This window comes from Ixodes scapularis, unplaced genomic scaffold (genome assembly GCF_016920785.2).
Source record: "Ixodes scapularis isolate PalLabHiFi unplaced genomic scaffold, ASM1692078v2 PGA_scaffold0__279_contigs__length_252992795, whole genome shotgun sequence".
Lineage (NCBI taxonomy): Eukaryota > Metazoa > Arthropoda > Arachnida > Ixodida > Ixodidae > Ixodes > Ixodes scapularis.
The window spans coordinates 214,150,401-214,174,212 of NW_024609835.1; the positions used below are offsets into that span (position 1 = coordinate 214,150,401).

Genomic DNA, 23,812 nt, shown 5'->3' on the forward strand with positions numbered 1-23,812 from the left:
AGGCGCAAAGCTAGCAGTGGCAAAAAGCGGATGATTAGATTGCACCACGTTCCGGCGCTTCTAGTTTTGGCCCGCTTCACGAGTGGTATCTTTGGCGCGCCGCTGAGTGTCCCTCGAGCTTCAAGTCGTTCTAGAAAGACTTGATTTATTCGTTTTCGATGGCGCTTAATAAGTTGCAGATTGGAACCATAAATCTAATTCAAAAGTTAGAAAAGTTATAAAACGAATTTTAATAATTAGCCGTCTTACCGCAAACATTAGCCACCCACATAATGTCCCCCTGGCCGTATAACTAACCTCCACAAACCAATTACGTGTAACTTTCATTGCTTCCTTAAAACAAATCTGGAGAGCTTAAAATAAAATCACGCTGCATACGCATATGGGTGATTTCGTATCGAATCGTACAGGCAAAAAGGGTAGAATTTTTAATTTTGCTGAAAAAAATATAGGTTATGGCGCAGTAGCCACAAACCGCAAGTTCGTCGCATGTTTTGTTCTCGACTTACGAATTTTAAAAGAGGCCGCGGCGAAAAGTAGCGTTTTTTGCATTCGTCGTGGGTCGGATGTTTGACTCGATCTCCCGCCGTGGATTTTCAGTTTACATTATATTAAATTTTTATCAAGCACTCTGTGATTACAGTTAAAAGGCTCTAATGCCATGAACGAATTTTAGGCTCGTTGCTTTTTTTTTTTGTAAAAATGTAAAAAAACACCTTCTCGGGTAATTGTTGATGAAATTCGACAATTTAATACTGGCAATCTGCTTGGGTTACGTCGATATATTTTAAGTCTAAGGATATCCAAATATACGCTCTTTATATATATTATAATATCGCTCAGTTGTATGAAATGCCTTTTGCGGTAAGTTTACGGTAATGTTGTTCTAAAACCAAAAAGTACCGATTTTGAGGTCGAATTTCTCAAAAAGAAACATTTTTTTATAGTTTTATTCTTTAATAAAATGTAGTTATGATAGTTGTCTACTCGAAAAGCATGTCGAGAAAGTGTGTATTTTGATTGTATCTTCTATATATATACCTAAATATCGGAAAAAGGACGTCTTTGTTTTGCAAGACCTAAGTCAGATAGAGAGACCCGTGCAATTTTATGAATTGTAAAACGTTTTCTTGAATTTTCGTATGCGTTTTTTAAACAATTATAAATGCCATTTGTAGTAAAAATATTAATTTATGTTTTAATAAGAGTGGAAAAACACGAGCAACATATCTAATCAAATTAGCAGGCAGTAGACATCAATTTCGAAGAGGCACAGACATAGTATTGTTAAGACTTATACAACTTTCACAGTAAACTAGCATGACTAGCTAATGGTTGTGATATTACTAAGACATAGAAAGTCACCAAATCATTTATATAATATATATAGCTCGTTCCGAAACCTAACGCTAGGGTTTGTCCACCGCACTTCGCACAGATCACCAGGGAATGAATGACCTTTCACTTCCGTAATACACAAAAGTGAAGACACAGAAACGGCCTGACACACACGGAGAATTTGTCACAAAGAGGGGTAGGGAATAAAAATATATAAATAAAAATAAAATTACGCAACTCCGATCTTAACGAAAATTACGTAAAAGAAATATAAAAGGTTTAGGTTCGAGCGGTGGCAAGTTGATAGGTCAACGCCTGGTAGAGAGTAAGACAAAAAAGTCGGCGACACGTAAAGGTAAAACAAAAAAGAAAAAAAAATTAATCAAGACGGAAAAACTCAGCTGCACACGGCGAGAACAAAAAGCAAGTCCTCCGGGCATTCCCTAAACGGGACGCAGCCAAATGCGTGCGAACACGCTCGCAACAGCACCGTCAGGCCGCTACGTCATGACAAAATAAAGCCAACAAGTACAATACTAACAAACATTTAGTAATAAAACATTCCATCACAACGTTCAGCAGAACCACGCCCGAGAAAAAAAAGTTCAGCGGGTCGAAGAGACACACACGAAATAATAAAAAAAGTCTTAACTTACCGACGTCGAGTCTAGCCCCACGACACTGAAACCTGGCAGGATGACGGCGTTCAGATGATGCTCGGATCTATTCTTCACTCTTGCACTAACACTGATACAATGACAGATATGCAGAACAGTGGCTGTGCGGAAAAAAGTAAAGAATAGATTCGAGCAGCGATGTGCGAGAAGGTAACCGAGACACAACTTGCCTGCAGCTTCACATCGGGAGAGGAGCTTTCGAGGTAGTTACACTGTAGTTACTCAAAGTTCCTCTTTCCCCTTCCCTTTTTTAGAAGAACACGTTAGCCGTTGCTAACATTTCATACCGAGAGAAGTCCACTCTTCACAAACGTTTATAGCTGACAAGGAGCCTGACTTCGACACAAGTAGTCTCCGGGCTTTGCTGTTTCCGAAAGAGATAACCCTTCGGCGCTATTGGGTCCCCGCAGAGAGAGATAGAGCACGTTCCAAGGATAGGGCGCTCGAAGCTTGGGCAAATTTCGCGGTATCGTTTCACGTGTTCACAGTCGGCTGGTTTCAAAATTTGTTCACATGCCTAACGGAACCGGCACATCTTCGTGTGTGCGTCTGCGGGATTGTTGTACCGCGCCGTCGGTTTTAGCGAGCACGCGGCGTTGTTTTGGCCGGCAGAACTGTTTTTGACCGCCGATTTTGTAAGGCCAAGGTGTCCTCACCCTCCCAAGCAACACTTTCTTTGCTTTCGCTTTTGAAATACTCTGACTGACTGACTCCTCTTAGGTGGCCGTCACTGTTCGCCGCGTCAACGACAGATTCGTACCATTTCACTCCTCGTGACACAGGGTTCGCTGCTCGCTTTACTTTCGGGGGCCGTATTATCTAACACAACGAGCGCGAAACGTCGCGGTCATCTGCTGGTTCCGAAAGGACGGGTCGTTCATGTAGGCCGACGAGGGCCCCGAATCAACACGACGTCTGCCGATTTCTACACATTCAAAATGTACGATACCTTCTGGTCTGTTTAGAAGTGTTGCTTTCTCTTTTGAACTCCTCCAATGTAGCTTGCAGCCTATAATAAAATTTAATTTAGCAGTAAATATAACAGGGTGGAACTACTGCATTTTTATGTGGGAACGTTGAAAAAAGGCAAGAATATTTCCAAGTTGTGAAGACGCGCAATTCACAAGTCCGTTTTGAGCCGTAAAAACACGCTTTTCTACGATATTGATGCTTAAAAATAGAACATAAAAACAGGATACACTTTTTCTCGACTTGCTTTTCCAGCAGACAACTATCAAATCTACATTATAACAAAAATTAAAAAAAAAATAAAAAAAAAAATGTGTTTTTTGTGAAAATCGACGTCAAAGCCGGTACCATTTTTTTTTTTTTTTGCATACCATTAACGCAAACGGGCTGGAAATAGAATTTCACACAACTGAGTGATTTTATAATATCCATAAAAAACGTGTTTCGGGCTCTCCATAAAAATAAAAAAAATATTGACGTAAACCAAGTAGATCGTTAGTATTTAATTTTCAAATTTCATCAACAATTAACCGAGGGGCGTTTTTCAGATTTTTACAGAAAAAAAAACCACAAAACGCCTAAAATTATTACATGGCATTAAATGCTTTTAACTGTACTCACAGGGTGCTTGAAAAAGCTTGTATATAATAGGGACTGAAAATCCATGGCGGGAGATCGAGCGAAACACCAGACCCACGACTGGTGTGAAAAACTGTTTTCCGCCGCGGCCTGTTTTAAAATTCGTAAGTCGAGAACAAAACCTCTGACGAACTTGCGGTTTGTGGCTACTGCTTTTTTGGAGACGGCGCAATAACATACATTTTTTTCAGGGAAATTAAGTATGGACCCTTTTTGCCTTCCCGACTTGAATAGAAATCACCCATATATATATATATATATATATATATATATATATATATATATATATATATATATATGGTATAAACATACTAATTAGCCAGCTAATTAATTAAAATTTGTGAATTAACTTTTTATTTAGGGGAATAGACGTATGGTTTCAATTAGAAAGTTGCTGAGCGTTATCGAAAACCACTAAATCAGTCATTTTCAAAAAGACTTTCGGCGCGTGAGAAGCGTAGTATTGTACTAAAGTCACCACTCGTGGAGCAGGTACAAGGCTGGGGCAAGATAAGAGACGGAAAAATCGCGCGGGCGCCTTATCGCAACCGTTAGCTTTGTACCTGCTCAAAGAGCGGTAACTTTAGTGCGCTACTACGCTTCTCACGCGCTCAAAGTCTTTCTGAAAACGACTGATTTAGTGGTTTTCAATAACGCTCAGCAACTTTCTAATTGAAACCATACGTCTATTCCCCTAAATAAAAAGTTAATTCACAAATTTTAATTAATTAGCTGGCTAATTAGTATGTTTTTGGCAATCCCTGACGTCTGCCGTGTCTTGTAGTTTGTTCCCGAAGACAGTTTCTTCTTTTTTCAAACGCCCTAATTTATAGGATTTTTGAAAGTCTTCGCAGAAACACCCGGTATATATATATATATATATATATATATATATATATATATATATATATATATATATATATATATATATATACATTTATTGTTAGGAACGTGAAGACGAGGAGGGGGCAGTGGCACGCACGACCATCGCGCGCCAGACCCCACGGGCCGGCTCGGCCTCCTTAGATCGTATGTTTGTTCTATCATCGCGATCTGTCCTGGGGTGGCATACACTCTGGGCACGCCGCCCTAGACTGGACCCTATTCAACGACTACATGGGTAGCGGCCACCTGCCTGTCTTTATCACGCTTAGCAATATACTGCGGCCCACCCCTTTTAAACACACTTCCAAGGTTCTAAAATGGGTTCGCTACCGGGAGCTATTGAAGGAGTGGGACGACCCCGATACGTGGGACGACCCCAAAACAACCAGTTCGCCTAAATTAGTACTCGCACTGCTCAAGGCGGCAAAAGACCAGGCCACCACAACCGCACAAACAGACCCTGACAAACCCCACCCAGACCTCCACCTCTTCAATCTTTGGGAGTCTCGTCTCACAGCACTAAGTCGGTACCGCGAGCATGGCAAGACTCTTCGTCTACGCACCCAGCTTGACACCGCCACAGCGGAGGCAAAACAGTACTGCCAGGTACTGTCACAAAATCAATGGCACGACCTTTGAAACAGTTCAACGATCGGATGCACATATCTACGGTCTGGAATTTCTTCAGAAGTTGGCAGGGGAAATCGAAACGTCGGACGGCGGCGCAGACAGTTGCGCTACGCTAGAACAAATCTGACACCGTGTTTGCACAGGAGGTGGCTAGCTTTTTGTTTCCCCGCAATCTCTCTCCCCGGACACAACTTGCTACTCACCCGAATTTTTCGCTCCGGTCACGCTGACAGAACTGCAGGACGCACTTGATCACACTAATGTGAAGAGTGCCCCGGGTCTGGACGGAATGATGCACGCTGAGCTTCGCAATTTACCAACGGAGTACAAGCTCAAGATACTTGAATGGATGAGCGAGGTGTGGGAAACCGGCCGATTGCCAGGCAACTGGAAAACGTCGCAGGTCCTCCCCACGCCAAAGCGAGCCAAGCCATCAACGACCGATGCGAAACCTCCATCCTATCTCGCTGACCAGTAACATCTGCAAGCTGATAGAGCGGATGGCCCCTGCCAGAATACAATGGCACCTCGACAAGGAGGACCGCCTGCATCACTGCCCGACCGGGTTCCGATCAGTCCTCAGCACCCAAGACAACTTTCTGGCGCCGCATCATGACGTCCTGCCAGACCCCTCCTCAATACAACCCAAAACCATTGTTGCTGTGGATGTTCAGAAAGCATTCGATTCCGTGCCGCACTCATGGGTCCTTGAGAGTGCCAAGCTAAAGGGCATCCACGGCCGTGCTCTCAACTTTATCAGGAATTTTCTCAAAGATCGAAGGTTTCGGTTTCAGGTGAAGATCTGGAGCACTGTCATACCGAAACTATCAACCACGTCGGAGTGCCGCAAGGGGCGGTGCTGTCCCCGACCCTTTTTAATGTGGTTATTGCTCACCTCCATTCTGAATCTGCGTTTTGCCATCTATGCAGATGGCATAACTCTGTTCCACGACAGGCAGCGTTGGGGAGCAAGGACATACACTACAATGCGGCCTTGACGCTGTTCAGCCTTTCCAAAAAAATACATTGGCATTTCCGCTTCGCCGGAGACGACTGAATACGTCGTGGTATTCTCTGGCCCCCAACACCTCGCAACGAAATGCGCTGCCTTTACAACTTAACACTAAACAACACCACTATCAGCGAGAGCGAACTCTGCGCATTTTCGGACTATTCATAGACAATGACGGCAGAGCCGGGACATGGATAACTAGAGTCAAGAAATAACGCACCCAAATCATCGCTCGAAATGACGAGTCACAAACCGAACGTGGGGCCCAGGCGAAAAAGAGACCATACTGCTCGTCCATGCCCTCTTCTCCTCAAAGGTGGTGTATGCCTACAACTAATGCTACCTGACACAGTGCCAACGCGACATTGTCGAGAACCTTAACAAGGAAGCGATACGGCTTATCACATGCCTTTCCCGGCACACCTGACCACCGGACCTATACGCTCATGGAAATCTCAACAAGCTCGCGGATGTAGCTGAACAACTCATGCCTGCACAGCTCACTCGGTTGTTAAGTACAAAGGCAGGCCAGGCCGTTCTCCAAGAGATCAGGCAACTTCCATCGTCCGCACCAAAACATCCGCCGCTGCCGCCACAACCCTGGGAAAGGCAGGTAACCTTAAAGGGGCACTGACAGCCTAAAGGCCGTATTTTTTATCGTCTCAAACGATGCAAGTTGCAGTCATAGACACGCAAAAAAAAAACGCATCGCGAAAAAAAAAAATCTCCGCGCGCGCGTGCCTTTTTATTTTTGGCGGTCGATTCTCCCGCCTCTCGCCTCCTCGCTTCCTTTGTTTCCTAACGTCAAGAATCATGAAATTTAGAAGCTCCCTAGGCGACATTTCTATAACATTTAATAACGCCAATTGTAAAACATGTTTTTTAACGCAATTGCGAACGCACTACGGCCCTTCTTTTTGAAATACCAAAAATCGGAGTCCGTTGTGGTGCCGTCTCCTGGATTTGTATCCTCCCTCGGAAAGCAGCCGACACCGCTCGAACCCGGTCCGCCGCCGCTTGCTCCTTTCCTCCTCGCTTTGGGTTCGCCATGGCAACAGCAGGGAGTCGTGAAAGAAAGTGAACTCTCAGGACTCCGCAATGTTTGACGTCAACGCACCGGCGCGGATCGCGCGGGAACTTTGAATTCGGCATTTGGAAATTGTTTTTTTTTTTTTTTAATTCACAAATACTATATTCCCAAATATCAAATTTTGAGGGTAATGTTCTGGCATCGTTTTCAATCGTTTCAGATAATAAAAATATATAATTTTGATGTGTCAGTGCCCCTTTAACAGCTGACGCTGCCTTACCACGACGCATGGACGCCGACCATCCAGAGTGACCAGCATATCATGCCAGGGTGGACGAGCGGCACGTTGCTGAACTGGACCCAAGACGACACGTCATTTACAAAACGGAGGCTGCTAGCGGCCTCGTTTCTGCCCAGGGAGCAACCCGAACGTCGGCTGCGTGGGTTAACATTACCCACCCTGATGTGTGGTTCCACCGGCTCCCCACAAGAGTGGGCATTAAGGGCGCCGAGTTAGAAGCTATTGTAAAGCTGCCCTTCATACTGAACACAACCACTCAGGAGCATCAACCACAAACATAACCATCTACACAAACTCGCAAGTGGCCTACTCGGTGTGCCGCCACGCATCCTAGTCGACCAGTGACCGCGTGCACAAAATCTACGGCATCGCCTCCCGTTTGCATACCAATCACCACACTCAACTTCGTGTCGCCTGGGTACCCGCCCACTGGGGTATTCGGGGAAGCGAATGGGCCCATAATAGGCGCGTGCAGCACTGAGCAAACCTTCCGCGCCAGTCATACCCACCATCTACAGCGGGCCCCATTTCGATTCTTCGCGACCAGACAAGTCAGCCGGACCTCACTGAGAGAGCCGCTCTCGCCAAGCTGGAGCGAAAGAAAATACTCGGCAACCTGAAAAGGACTGCGGCCTCCCTTTTCAACAGGTACAACAGATTGATACCCCCTATGCCAGCAGGAGTGAGCCGCAGGGCCCATACTCTCGTCCGCCGTACCGCCACCAACACCCGTATGCTGCCGGCCCTGCGCAACCGCATATATCAAGATGACCCTCAGCAGGGCTACTATACAGCATGCAACACCCTTGCGACGACGCAGCACGTTATCTGGGAGTGCCCCGAGCACGCTGCGGCTCGCTTCGAGGCCTTGGCTGACATCCCGGCGGCAGACCAACCTAACACCTTTGAGGACTGAGTGATCCCACTAGACAAGCCGCCGCCTACAATGCGGCTCCTGTGGAATCAGCTCTGCAGCTTTTTCTACGCCGACGGCGGACCAGCGGGGCTCTTGCGCCGATGGCCCGTCAGTGACTCCGAACTCCCTTCAATAATCCCATCGCACGGTCGCGCTTTAGAGATTTTGGCGACATTTTGCAGCGCCCCATATTGAAACGGCCATCGGCCGCTCTCGGGGGCGGCTGTGTCAAAGGTATTATTATTCTTATTTTTTATGTTTTTATCTTTCTTTGCCACTGAGGATGTTTTAAAGCAAGAGCAGCCACGTCTGGCATCAAATAAAGATTTTTTCAAGTCAACTCAACCCTGAAAGCACAATAATCCCAGAAAAAAACATTACCTTTTCCTGTCGCTCGCATAGCGTCGCTTACAAACCGTTCTAACGGTTTGTTTTTGCAATAGTTCCCTTTATTTTATTTCTCGTGCGTTATTATTTCCCACTCGGATGAGCTTGCTCTTTGTCGTCTCGAAATCGGAAATTATACTGGAACATTTGTCTTTCAAATTAGGAATTCGCGTATGCTTTCGCTGCTAACGCCATTAAGAAGTACGACTTTTAAATATATCGGCGAGCTTTCATGCCCTGGTTCTTTATGTTTAGTTCCACCTCAGGTCGGAGCACTCGCTAGGAGAGTACAAAGACGAACAAACACAAGAACGCAAGTTTCCAATGTATTCTCTGTTTTTGATTCACTTAGGGATTATATCTCACAATTAGAAGATAACAGACGATAAGGAGTTGCGTTTTTTTGGCTCTACTTCATGGAGCCAATTAGCTCGTAGCGCCGGCTGCGAGCTAATCCGCAGTATGCTGATATTCCTAGTGACACGTTATTTGTTTCTACTAGTTATCGATAAAACAAAAAAAGATGCATTGATGGGAATAATGGTTCAATAAACAAAACATCGCGATTATACTATTATTTGTATTTCATAAACGGTTCGAAAATGGACGAACTCTGTTTCCGAGCTGGAGTGCTCTCTCTGATTCGGCAATCGCTATTCTTTTTCTTTTTCTTAACGACGATTATTGGCCGCTATTGAACCTGGAGAGATTGATGTTAAGAAGGACGATTTTGTTTTTTTATTCAGTATTTCACTGTTTTAGTGTTCTGTGAAAGATGTTTTTGTTTTAATAGGAGTACTAAAGTTATTATACTTTTATTACCAGAGGCTATAGTTTCCCGTAGGTATTACTTCAAAACATTGCAATACAACAAAGCATATACAGAGAATTATTGTAAATTAAATATTGTCTTTGCTTTATAGAGAGCACAAATGATCGCACACTGTAAGCAACTAAACAATTTACAATACTTACTTGATAAAGGTAGAATGATTACAGATGCACCTTTATAATTAGAATATAATCAATGGACACACAGAAATGCAAGTACAAAAATGTAACTGCCCAAATATAGGGGAAGTTCCTGAGTTAAGAAAACCGTAATGATAGTTCAATTATTGCAAAGTTGCAAGCGAGCAGGTCAATAATGACGATAATGATAACTGGAGAAGGAGGACAAGAAATATAAAGGAAAACATGACTCTCATAACACAGATACGAGATTGGTGCGCGACCATAGAACTCCGCCTGCTCCCGGTATCGAACTAGTGACCTATCCATTTCCAATGGTGCTCTCCACCAAATGAGCTAGCCAAGCTAACTAGACGTCAATAGAGCAAACGTGTTTAATCAGCTAACACCAGTCTAGCACCAACTAGGGTGAACAACCTGCATTTTAAGATTATATTGACTTTGACCCTTATTGGTGTTAGACTGGTAGCAGCTGATAAAACCCGTTTCTTTACTAACGTCTAACTCCTGGTTACCTCAGTTGGCAGGGCGCTGCACTGGAAAGGGAGAGGTCGCTGGTTCGATAACGACAATGCGTATTTTATTGGTGGCGCACCACTCACTTAGCGGTGTTTGGAGATTTCTATTGTTTCGTTGTCCTCTTTCTCCAGGGATTACTATTGTCAAGAGAACTGTATTTTCGGCTGAGTTAAATAAATAATAGATCGCGGAAACCTCAAACTCCGTTAGAATGTGGCTGTAACGGTTGGGGTAGAACGCGAATGTTTGAGGGATTACCGGAGGTGTATCAAAAGATAACGTAGAAACACGAAATTTATCTATGAACCGACGACCACATAAGCCTATTAACATTATAAACCTAAAGCATACACGTGGGCGCTTGTGGGATCTATATCGGTGAAAAACACGTGCCAACAAAAAAGAGGATATTGTTTTCTTTTCTGCTGACAATTTGTTTCAGTAATACAGATGCTACAGGCGTCCAATGTAAGTATTTTATTTAAAGTGCATTAGACCTTAGTGAACGTCGGCTAGTAGAGAAATGTTCTTCATCTCAACTATTTCTTGATCTGGACAATGTCAGCTTCTCAAACTTTCGCTTTCTGTCTCAACCGCTAGCATCACGTTCTAAAGGAGGTTAAGCTTTCCTTCATGCATAATTTATTTACCTTGGCCAGAAAACACGGATCTCTTTTCTTGGTAACTTCCTTTATATGTTACTGATATTATATCTTAACCACGCTGTCCATCGAAGTACTGTCTTAACTTGGACATGTTTTGTTATTGCTTGCTCGAAACAGTTTCCAAGACAACCAAGGAGGTAGAACTGCAATGGGGGAACGCAGAAGCTGTCACAATGTACAGCGGACTCAAGATGGCACAGTTTGAACTCCAACAAATCAGCCTTACCAAGTGCAGTGGAACCTTCCAAATCGGTAAGAATATCGCTGACTACAAGTTTGAGAAATAAAACATCAAAATGCTTTGTTTTTATGCCAAGACCTTTGGTTACCAGGTAACTGTTTAACTCAAGTAAATTGAAGTAAGTTGAATTTGCCTGTTTCTATCTTATCCCAAACAAAAGTGGATATCACGCCATTTATTGCGCGTCCTCAACTCACGCTTTCTCAATGTTACCAACGCACTAGGTTTTTTTTCGCCCAATATTTTGTATTCAATTGCGCCATTAACGATATTTTACTTTTCTTTACATTTTTATAAGCGAAACGGCAGGTATTTTTATAGTCTTAGTAACAGTCCTTTTTTTTTTCGCCTAGTGTTAATTGTTGGCTTTTCCGAAATCTTCCTCGATCAAAAAAAATTATCCAACGAATGAAGTATGGAAGAGTAATTTTTTTTGTTTTTTTATTCATCAATCTTATTTTTTTCTGATGCGCCAAAAAACAAAAACAAAAAAAATTCATGTGTTCGTTTATAAATTTCTTTTTAAGAAAAAAAGCCATTTATGTTTCTAAGTTAATGCTAATCCTTACTTGACGACCTTAATAACAAAGTTTGTAGCGGTCCTTCCGTTCTACACTTCTGTATTCCTGTTTGTGTAAGTGCAGCACTCTGACGCAATGAGTCAATATGGTAATATATTCTTACAATTAAGAACTGGTAAATGCGGGAATCAGTTGTCACAGAGTCAATGTAAAATACAAAGAGAGTCTTGCTCATGCCTGATAATTGTAAAACCGAGTTTCTTTTCTGCTCTTCGTTCCCGCAGTAATGTTAGATACAATTTAATATTTTCTTTGTTTTACGCAGAAAAATAGGTATATGGTTGTTACGTAATTTAATTTTTGTATGACAGCATTTAATCATTTGATCTTTACAAATTGCGCAGTACACACACAAAAAAACAAAAAAACCTCTCAAGGTAGCTTCATGTCTCGCTAAAAGCCATGTATGGTAATGAATATTCGTACAGTAGACTGAGCAATAATCAGACCTCTTACATTAAATATTATATTCAATACATTTGAAGCTCACACAGCGCAAAGTGGGCACTGAGAGGGGGCCGACGTTGGTAACATCTGGGCAGCCCACGAGGGCCTCATGTTGGATTTGGAAATAAGGCCCAAGTGGGGCCCATCTGGCAGGCCATCCCGGCTGCCCCGGGGTACCCACAGGGGACCTATTTGAGCAGCGCGCATGGGCTGCCCCCTTGCTTGGCCCACAATGGCCCTACTTAATTTAAAATTTTCTCTACAGTGTGAGGTATTGCAGTGCATCCACGATTAAATCTGCCTCACTTTTCCCGTGTGCCTCCCGGAAATATTATTACCATTTGAATATATCATTCATATTAACGGAAAACAAACAGCGCAATGACAAGGACAGAGTAGAAGGCGGTAGACACACACAGCGCTGTGTGTGTCTACCGCCTTCTACTCTGTCCTTGTCCTTGCGCTGTTTGTTTTCCGTTAATATGAATGACCAACTAGCCCAATCGTAAACACTACTGAACTTCATTTCTGAATATATCAGTAAACCGTCATATGCAAGGCCATGGAAAAATTGGGTTTCTAAGCGTACAGAATGAAAGAAAAAGTGTGAGCGTTTTCAAAAACTCCATTTGGACGGGTGATAGGAACATATGGCCAGCTTGAGGCAGCTACAAACATACGACACTCGGACGTGCGTGTTTGGAATTGACACTCAAATTAAACACTCTGCGTAAAAATATAAACCCCATGTAGAATGGCCTTCTAAAACTATACGCAGAGTAGTGAGTTAGTGATAAAGTATTGCAAGTGTACACTTTTTCCACGTTTAAAGTTACAGTCCTCCAAAATTTAATGCGAAATTATACCGGTCTCCTATGCTTTATACCAAGAATGCGCAGTAAATATTCTCAATATGTCCAGAAAGTATCGACTTGGGAGCTACACACGTTGTTTAAGTAGTGCATGCCAACGCCTTTCCCCGTTGAGCCTCCATCTTCTTAAACGTAGACCCTCTAGTGCCGAGATGGGACCCACCGGAATTTTGCATGTGTAGCCCAACTCGTGCACGCACACGCTTCGCCGCCGTGGAGGCCTTATTTCGCGTTTGTCCCCCGAAGTCCCATGGAGTGTTTACATGGGCAGTCCAAGTCGGGCATGCCCACGCTTCACCGCCGTTGAATTCCTATCATCTCAACTTGGCCCCCTCAGGGCCGAGTTGGGACCCACGTGGTTTTGCATGGTCGGCGCAACTGAGGCACGCACGCGCTTAGCCGCTGTGGAGCCGATATCATCGCATTTGGCTTCATTGAGCAGTGCTGGGTTCCACGAAAGTTTTACATGGGCATCTCAAATAGAACATGCCCACTCTTCACCGTTGTGAAGCCCACATCATCGCACCTTGGGCCTCGGACGGCCGACGTGGGACCCACCAGGATATTACATGGGAAACCCAAATCGCGTCTACCCACACTTCACCCGTATCGTCATTAACACTTCCCCCAGATTGCCCAGGTGGTACTCACAGAGTATTGCCTGTGCAGCTCAAGTTCGATATGCCCATACTTAGCCCTCCTGAAGCCCACATCTGTGCTATCCTGCCTCCGCATAGTCGAAGTAAAACCTTTTTTTTTCAATTTGCAAACAAATGGGTAGAGGTGCAATATTGATGAAATGAAATTTATTATATACGAATTTAGATACATGACGTGGATACACTTTCGTGTAATCGCCTTGCCGATAAAGGCACTTATCACAAGGTCGCACAAACGTTCGCATGCCCCCCCCCCCCCCCCCCCCCCAAAGATTTTTCCTTGGGTTCAGAGCCTTGTATTACCGGTCAAGAATAACGTAATTTGCCAAAAATGGGCAGGCTGTATGAAAGAATCTGCGCAAAGTTTTGGGGAGGACGAACAGATGTCAATGATGATGGGTGCCGGGGAAAACCGTCCCTGAGGACTGACAGACTTCATGAATACATGACGTCTCTGACTAGTCAGGACACCTGCGGAAAGCTGCTTTCGGGCGTGCATTCGGAGCATGTTTTAAGTCATGATAATTATCTTAGTTTATGCGTTAACTATGTAGAGAATAAACTACAGTATGTTTGAAATGTTGTGAAAAATAGTACATCTTAATTCCCTATTGCATTTCGCTATTTGAGCTTATTGTTTACGAGACAAAGAAAATGTTATTCGTACCAGCGGCACCTGTACAGAAATTGGTGTGGCAATGTGGCTCGCACATTTACCAGAGTACCTTATTAATACCCAAACGCAAATATCTAAACATTACTTGTTTTATGAACTTTCAATACCCCTGTTCGTCTCAGAAAAAACATTAGAAAATAAAATTTTTCCGTGCGTGGACAGCAAACGTATGTAAAAGAATGCCACCCCACGCCCCTATAAAAGTAATTTTAAATCAATGCTTCTGTCAAGAGATTCATGTGGGTGATTCTATAGCAAATTTGATTTCCATCGGCGATATTTCTAGGTACAAGCTTGTTTCGGTAATATTTCTAACTCAAAGTGAAGCTTTGCTCGCGTCCTTAGCATTGCACTATTGTTGTCGTCTTTTTCGGGGAGTCCTATTTTGTTGCTACGTGGCCAACACACGGAGGTGAAAAATGTTGTCTTGCACCTTAAAGCGTTCAACAAAAATTTAATGAATCGATGATGGTTTTTAATATCAAACGCTGCAGGCGAGTACAGTTGCTTGCGGGCCGAGCTGAACCTGAAGCGGTCCATCGGCCACCACCTGGTGCAGTCGTATCTGCCATCCACCCTCATTGTGGTCGTCTCGTGGGTGTCCTTCTGGCTAGACGTGGACGCCATTCCGGCGCGCATCACGCTCGGGGTGACCACCCTGTTGACCATCTCATCGGAGAGCTCCGACCACCAGGCGAACTTGGCGCCAGTCTCTTACGTCAAGGCGCTGGACGTCTGGATGGGGACGTGCACCATGTTCGTGTTCGCCGCCGTCCTGGAGTTCACGTTCGTCTCCTACCTAGCCAGGAAGAAACTCATCGTGCCGGTCACCCTTGGTGACGTCGAGGCATCCCAAGACCTCGTGCTCGTCGTGGTGAGTATCAAGGACAGGTCTCTCTGCGCGAGACGTGTTATAAGCAGTCAGACCAGAACGGAACTAAGAAGATGTCTATTTGTCTCTATTTTGGCTTTGAAATCCATATTTAATTGACGTTAAAGTAGGCAGCTTAATGCGTAAAGGCATTCACTCTGCCGCTCATTATCTGCAATGGAAACAATGCGTCCAACGTATGCGCCGAGAAAGTAAGGGAGACGAGGAGACGAGACCGCGCGTAGACCTCGGAACGCCGAGCTCTGATTCAAATGATGAGTGGGTGTGCCTAACTTTAGCTGGCCTTTCTCTCCACTGCACTCATTGAAAGCGGTAGAATGCGGACCGCCGGCGTCCTGCGTTTAACTTTTGCATTGGAACGCGTTTAACGAGTGCAGTCAAGACAAAAACAGCCTATTTCTCAACTGCACTCGTCAAACTCATTAAGTCGGAGAACGCAGGTATCTGGCGTTGGTCTCTTGCGTTCAAACGCGTTCGACGAGTGCAGCATCGACAATGGTGCCAGCTTTAGGTCTACTTTTTAATGTTTCAAATCAGAGATCGGCGTCCTGAAGTCCCCGCGCGCTTTCGTCCTCTCCTCTCTCTAACTTTCCGGGCGCATTGTTTTAAAAGGGTGAATGTCAAATGTCCTTTATTTAAATGCAAAAGAGCACCAGTCATTTGTGTAATTTATCGTCCAATGTTGTAGAATTTTATTCCCCTTTGATGATGCTGGAACTTTGACTATATTGAGAACATTTGTTTTGTTTTAATACTGGAAAGGAATTGCATGGTGGCGAGGACACGCTGGTCCGAGATACATTTCGTTTTCTAGCTCGTAGCATCTGACTCCCGCTTTACCAATATCAGTTCGGAGCCCCTAACTGCGACAACATTTAAGTTGACTGATAAGGTACTACATCCATATTTTCCCATTAGTCTCAAAATGAAACACGATGTGATGTAAGATGAAATTTATAATTGGGTATGCAATTACATAGAGAGCAGACGTTGTTTTGATAAATCAAGAATACATCTTAACAGCTTGACGTTGCTCTATTTTTTGCTGGATGACGTACCACTCAATGTAGCACGTTGACGTACTGCTACGTTCAGAAGGATAGCGGGACGCCGCTATAGTTTACGTGGGCACGTTATATGGCCCAGTTTCACCGTGATTTTACGCAACCTCTAGTAATACCTTTTGTTAAATCGCATTTAACTGCACAGAGTGGGTCTAGAATAAGTAAGAAAGGAAACTTGCATTAAGGTACATAAGCCTTAAAGCTAAGTGGGTGTCAATGACAGACATTATAAAAGTACTGAAGTGCGTTGAAGAGAAAGCTAATTAAACAGTGTTTTATTTTAATTTTAGAAGCCATAATATCTTTGCAGTTCTTATGATCCATCTCAATGCGGTTTAACCGAGCGGGAAATATCACCACACACCTCTCCGAACAATCGCACCCGCGGCCGCATGGTTATGGTGCTTTCATCTCACTCAAGAGACCGAGGTTCTTCCTGGGCGCTAATGCAATATCTGTTGTGTTTCTGCAAATGTCGCGTTTTGATAAATTCGAGAACCCTGCTGCTTGTTCGAATTCAAAATTTTCTACGCGCCGAGCGTTCTACGCCGAGTGTTCCAGAAGCACACGCAAGTACAGGCTGCCGCAAAAGAAAATTTACAGGTTTTTTTTCACCGCGAAAATAAACTAGGCATCGCCGAACGCTCATTCTCCGCCAAAACGTAGCGTTAGAGGTCACAACCAGATGTCAAAGGTTCAGCCCGATCCGACTCCTTATTGAAAGGTTATAAGTGATTTTCTGAAAAGTTTTATGGGAATATGGCGCCCGACGGAGTTTTCAAATACATGGGGCTCTATGGCACCAGAAACCGAAAACGGGAGAAAATGGGTTTCATTTTTTCATTGACATTTTCAGAAAATCACTCATAACTTTTGGGGCGGAAACTTTGGCATCTGGTTGTGACCTGTAGCGCTACCTTTGGATGGAGAATGACCGTTCGGCGATGCCTAGTTTATTTTTACGGTTAAAAAAAACCTGTAAATTTTCTTTTGTGGCACCCTCTATCCTCTAGCGCTCTATCCAGCTATTACGCCTCTAAAGACGCCTGCGACGCTAGCCTTCGTTTAGTTGGTTTTTGGAACAAGTTCGTCCGATAAAACGTTTTGTTTCCTTCTATAATTATTTGACTCGTCAATTGTCATTTGTGCTATTTGTTGGAGGTGCGTGGTACCGCGTTCCATGCACGTAAAACGTACCCTTCAGAAGAGTTGCCATGCTCGTTCTTTTTCAAGTCTGAAAAAGTTGATCATCGTCAACGAACCCGAGACCCTAGTCAGCCGCCGCAACCAAGGCCAGCCTGCGGAGTTCGGTCATCTGTCAGAGCAGCCAAGGAAGACGAAGATGCCGACGGCGGGGACCGCGTCGCATCAGCCACCAGCTCGGCGTTACGTCGTTTACCTGCCCTTTGCTCATTGTGCAGTGGCATCGTTTCAAGGCGAGATTAAAGAGGAGAATGAAGAATGGACCAAAGAGTACGACCGAGCGGCGCGACACAACGACTTTGCATTAAAGGGAACCACTAAACGTCGGTTTGAGAACCACGAGCAAAAGTTAACATCGTGCAATCTCTGCAGGTGCGACTTGGTGAGGACGTTCACTACTGAACACACGGAAGAGGGCCGAGGACCCTTTTCGAATGCGAAGTGAGGTCCCAACGCCTGAGCTGCCGTGCCAACTTACAAGCCACAGAAGATAAGGCGCTGCGGGTCCTCTTTGCGCGGAATGAGGAACGAAATATTTGAGGCCTCGTGCGCAACCCGCAGACAACCGTCTAAACTAAGGCAAAAAATATCGAGCGCTCCCACCAAGCGCGAGGTTCCCACTACCAAAGACATCCAGGCATCGCTTAATCCACCCTGCTTAGCCGCTAAATTGCCCCTGTCAACTCGGACATCCGCGAAACTATCTGGGACGTCGTTTGGGAGGAACCCCGAAGGTTGCTGCCTGCCGCTAGTCGTCCATAGACACACGCCATCGCCGAGGTCGTGCGCGAGGAAGTCCAACGGGCGGTCCAACGTAAGTCAACTTGAGGACGACGACGCCGGAGGAACCAATGTCGAGCAACGCCGGCGTGGCCCCACAACCACCGCAAGCTAACCGCCAAGGCAAAGCGCCACCCCGACGAGACACTCCGATGCCGCGGATCCTCGACTTCCGCAGAGACAAGCGCGGAGCGACCTTTTCCCAGGAAAACCGATGTGTGGAGGACGGCCGTTCGACGCCCTTCGTGACACCACTGCCGGGAATACGATCATATCTACCGCCGTTGCTTGTATCGGCAAATAGGGCTTCGCAGCTTCCGCCCGAACGACACACGTTTATTTTACAGTGAGCTATTACGGGAGATCAAAGAATACATCCGACCACCTCAGTCTCTCCCGCGTGGACCTTGCTGAAGGTCCCGGTAGCCGTCACCACGGCGCCGAGCTTCGGCGATGCACAGACTCCGTCATGATTGCCTGTCGCCTTTGTCGCGCCGAAAAAAGAAAACGCGGCAACCCCTGAAGGTGACGTTGTCGTAGACCGAGAACGTAAAGAACCTTAAAAAAAGTGAAAGCCGTTTACAAATCCCTGTAACGCCGAATTGGAGCGCAGCTCTTGAGGAGGAGGAGTGAAGGGTACTGAGGGGAGGGTAGACCCCTCCTCCTCCCCTCATTCTTTAATATGCTCCGGGGGGGGCGGTCACGTGACCTCGGGGGGGGGGGGTGTCACGTGACTTCGGGGAGGGGGGTCACGTGACCTCGGGGGGTCACGTGACCTCAGAGGGGTCACGTGACCTGGGGGTCACGTGGGGGTCACCTTGGGGTCACGTGACCTTGAGATGACCTTGGGAGGGGTCACGTGACCTTGGGGGTCACGTGACCTTGGGGAGGAGACCACGTGACCTTGGGGAGGAGACCACGTGACCTCGGGGGTCACGTGACCTCAGAGGGGTCACGTGACTTGGGGGTCACGTGACCTTCAAAGGGTCACGTGGGGTCTTGGGGTCACGTGACCTTGAGATGACCTTGGGAGGGGTCACGTGACCTCGAGGGGTCACGTGACCTTGGGAATCACGTGGGTCACGTGACCTTGAGATGACCTTGGGAGGGGTCACATGACCTGGAGGGGTCACGTGACCTTGGGGGTCACGTGACCTTGGGATGACCTTGGTTACGCCGACGGCGACGCCGACGGCGACGGCGACGGCGACGGCGACGGCGACGGCGACGCCGCTCAAGCCGGGAACGGGCCCCTAAGAGCTGCGCTCTAAAACGCTGGAGACATCTTGCTCGACCGACGCCATGCATCGAAGCGACGCTTCTGCAATGGCGTCCAACAAACGCAACGTGATCATCAACGGCCACGACGCGTCGGTACTCGTGGACACCGGAGCAGACTACTCCGTCTTGAGTGGGAGGCTTTCACGCCGTCTTCGAAAAGTGACGACGGACGCTGTGTGATGGCCCGCAAATACGAATTGACGGAGGCCCCCAATGATTCCGACTGGTATGGGCTGAAAGCGAACTGAGACCCATTGTGAGACCTGCCCCACTGAGTTCGGTAATCTGGAAGACGATGCGAGGAACATTATCCTCAGAATGGGCTTTCTATGCGAGTACAGCGAACTAATCGATCTTAGACCCAACCGTCAGAGGCTAGGAAACCCTGTCCCACCACCGGATGATCCTAAAGCGACGTCATTGGCGGTCTGAGTCCATTTAACCACGTAAACGTACAGCAAACTGTCGAGTGTTTTCATACCAGTCGGGACCGATGAAGCTTAGTGTAGCGAAGTTCTGCATGAGCGAAGGTTCGAGTTGCTTCTAGAAAGACGAATCGGTGTCATTCGAGGAGTATCAAAACTTCAAGAAGCGTGGGCCATGGTCCTGATTACAAATATGCGGCAAGAGTGGCAACACTTGACGAAAGGTATCACCTTGTTTCATATCGACGAACTTCGAATCTCCGCCGGAAGCGTTGAACTCTGGGAAGAGCCGACTCCATCGCAGCACGAGAAAACACCGCACTTGGAGCCTGACATTGAACTGAAGCTTCTAGCTACTGGACGAGGACGGCAGCTTGACAAACTGATCGAATTGGGCAAGTGTTTTAACACAAAATCAAGGGTGCGACTAACAACGGTATCGATGCACCCCATCGTTAATGAGGACGACGCGCTCTCTGTGCGCCCCTAACCGTACCGAGTCTCCTTGAAGAAAATGGTGGTGATTCAATATCAAGTCTAGTAAATGCTGGACGACAGCATCATGCGACTTTCAAGAAATCCGTAGGCGTCCTCAGTCGTCCTTTGAAATGAAACAAGCGGAGCCCTGAGGGTATGCCTGAACTAGCGTCTTCTGAAAGTTGTGACTAAGAAGAACGTCTATCCCAGGGATGGGCAAAATACATGCAAATATGTATTGAAATACAAATACAAAATACTTCGTCAAAAATGTATTTAATTACAAATCTAATTACATTTTCAAAAAAGCATTTAAGTACAAGATACAAATACAACCAAATGTATTTGGTCTCCGTCCAAATACTTTTCCAAATACATTCAGCGCGCCTGCAACGGGTTTCTGGGCATCACATTTTAATTTTGCATCGCACACTCGGCAGTTAGTGTGCGAGGCTCTCGTAACGTAATAGAAATATAATCACAAAAAAATGTAATCAGCTTGGTCGTAATAGGTGAAAAAAGTACAGAGCTGCAAGCAGCTTTTTTGTCGATTATATTTTGGTATAGACCAACAAAGAACCGAGACGACCAAGACGCGCAGCACTAACTAGAGAATTTTGTATTCTTGCAACTCGCACCAGTTACGAAGTTCTGTACAACCCGCGCCTTTAGTATGTTCCAGGCAAAAGTATGGATGGATATCAGGCTGGAAAGCATCACAAGTTGTCACAGGCACTTACTTAGCCAGTCTGCCTGTGAACGTCGATTTCGTCGCTATTCTTGTCCTGGACTAGCACCGTAATCACAAAGTCGCTAAAGGCTTGTGCTTGATTGAGAGACACTGCATTCGGTGTAAAACGTAGTTTTCTTCCTTTTCTGGACACGCCTTACGATGAGCAAATTGAGTCGTGACAATAATTTGAGTGATGTGTTTTCGGCCACAAAATTGTATTTAATTACAATTGTATTTGAAATACCCTCGTTTTAGTATCTAAATACACACGTCAAGTACATTACCCAATTTGTAATTAAATACAAATGCCAAAATGCACAAAGTCTTTGAAATACGCATTTCAAACACTTGTATTTGAAATACTGCCCATCCCTGGTCTATCCAATACCCGCATCGACGATATGTTAGACCGGCTGCGCCAGTTGCGATATTTCTCGTCGATAGACCTGACGAGTGGCTACTGGCAAACTGAAGTCCAGGAACGCGACCACAAGAAAACTGTGTTCGTTACTCCAGTCGGACTGTACAAATTTATAGTGATGCCATAGGACTTCGTACCGAACCAGACACCTTCAAGGGTGTTACGGACACCGTGCCGGCAGGTCTAAAATGGCAGAGCTGCCTCGTCTACCTGGACGATGTCGTAGTATTTTCACTGGACTTCGACGACCACCTGAGAGGAATTCGAGCGTGCTTCAATCTATTAAGACCGCCGGCCTGTCACTCAAGCTAACAAAGAGTCGGTTCACCTATGGTGAACTAAACCTCCTTGACCACGTCGAGATCAGCAGGGTATTCTCCCTGACGCCGAGAAGACCCGCACTGAAGCTACATTTACGCCGACATCTGAATAAAAGCGTGAGAAGATTTCTCGGACTCTGTGACTACTACAGGTGAATTGTTCGGGTATTCGAGAAGCTGTCTGCACAGCTGGCGTACCACACGAAGGACGCCGTAAATGTTGCTTGGACTGGAGAACACCAGCGGTTATTTGATGAGCTCAAATGAAGACTCCAGACGCTCCCGATTCTTGGCCATTTCGACCAGTTCGCAGAAGCAGAGATCCACACGCACACCAGTAACTCCGGACTTGGCGCGGTACTAGTCCAAAGGCAGGAGGGCACTAAGGGAGGCATTCTCTACCTAAGTCGTACGCTGTCTAACGCGGAGAAAAACTACTCACCGACTGCAAAGGAGGTCTTGGTTCTCGTCTCGACATAACGAATTTCCTCCTGCATTTTTATGGAAGTCCTTTGCCCCTGGCTACATACCACCACTCGCTATGCTTGTTCGGAAATTGAAAGGTCCCCTCCGGACGCCTCGCCCGGTGTAGCCTAAGACTGAAGGAGTTCGACATGACCGTGGGTACAAGTCCGACCAGGAACACATTGACGCCGATATCCTGTCAATGGCCCCTGTCGGGGCCGATGCAGCCTGCACCGAAGACGACGACGATTTCATTTAATTTCATTTCATTTATTTACTCTCAAGGCCGAAGCATTACAGAGAGGAGTGGTGAAGCAAAAAAAAAAAAAATACAACATGAACATAAACACAGCAGGGAGATTACAAAAAATGGTTGCAAATGGCGCTTTTGAAACGGTCGCTGTCGGTGATTGAAGCGATGGAGGCGGGGAGGTGGTTCCAGCCTGTGTAGGTTTTGGGAATGCACGAGAGGAAGTGCAAATTGGTGCGGCTGCTTTGTTTCCTCGGCGCTCTGGATGTCAGCAGCATAACACCACTAAAACAAGACGACCCTGAACTGCGAACACTCTTCGAACTCCTACAGGGACAAGGGATTACGTTTCCACGTGCATGCTGACAAATCCAGCCTACCTTTGCCATTCGAAAAGAGGTGCTGTACAAGGAGAACGTTGACGACAGCAACAGTGCGTGGCTGTTGTTTATCCCTTCCAGCCTTCGAGAAATAATCGTCCAAGGATGCCATGGCGGTGTGACGGCGGGTAACCTCGAATACTGCAGGACACTTGCCAGAATGCACACTTGCCACAAAAACGATCACAGATAGTAACAGAATCACATCAGGCAAGCCACTCAGGCAACGCGGTGTGAATGTTTTTTCTGTTATGATTGTGTCAATGTGTGAAAGTTTTTGTCACTAGTGGTGACTTGTGTTTTCGTGTAACTCCATAGTTGCGCCGTTATTTTAAAAAAAAAAAGAACTCTCAGTGGTTGAAGGTTTATCGTGCTTGGCTCCCATTCATAGGGCCGAGGTTCGATGCCTAGCCGCGGATGCATCATTTTGTTTCTGTACATGTTGCGTTTTTGTAAATTTAAGGACACTGTATTTTGTTCAGGGTGCGAATGTTCCAAGTGCCGGATATTCTACGCCTATAGGTAATAGGCCCGCGCGTGTTCATAAGGGTATCCACGTTGCGAGACCGAGGGAGTCTCGCCCCAACGCTCGATCCTGCTGTTACGCCGCCATTGACGCCTGTGGCGCTAGCCTATTTCTATTTTCCTTTATACAGAAGTTCCCCTCTTTAAACGTTTGGTTTCCTTTTGTCATTTGTGGGCTTA

At 45.8% G+C, this 23,812-nt stretch overlaps 1 protein-coding gene across 1 annotated transcript in view; it reads left to right on the forward strand.

The window, feature by feature from the left end:
• The window catches only part of LOC8037246 (glutamate-gated chloride channel), a 228,367-nt gene that overhangs the window by 188,811 nt on the left and 15,744 nt on the right, over positions 1 to 23,812 (forward strand). Inside the window, exons 6-7 of the mRNA XM_040504603.1 lie at positions 11,058 to 11,192; positions 14,911 to 15,290. Coding sequence (XP_040360537.1) covers positions 11,058 to 11,192; positions 14,911 to 15,290 — 515 coding nt within the window. The remainder of the gene's footprint in view (positions 1 to 11,057; positions 11,193 to 14,910; positions 15,291 to 23,812) is intronic.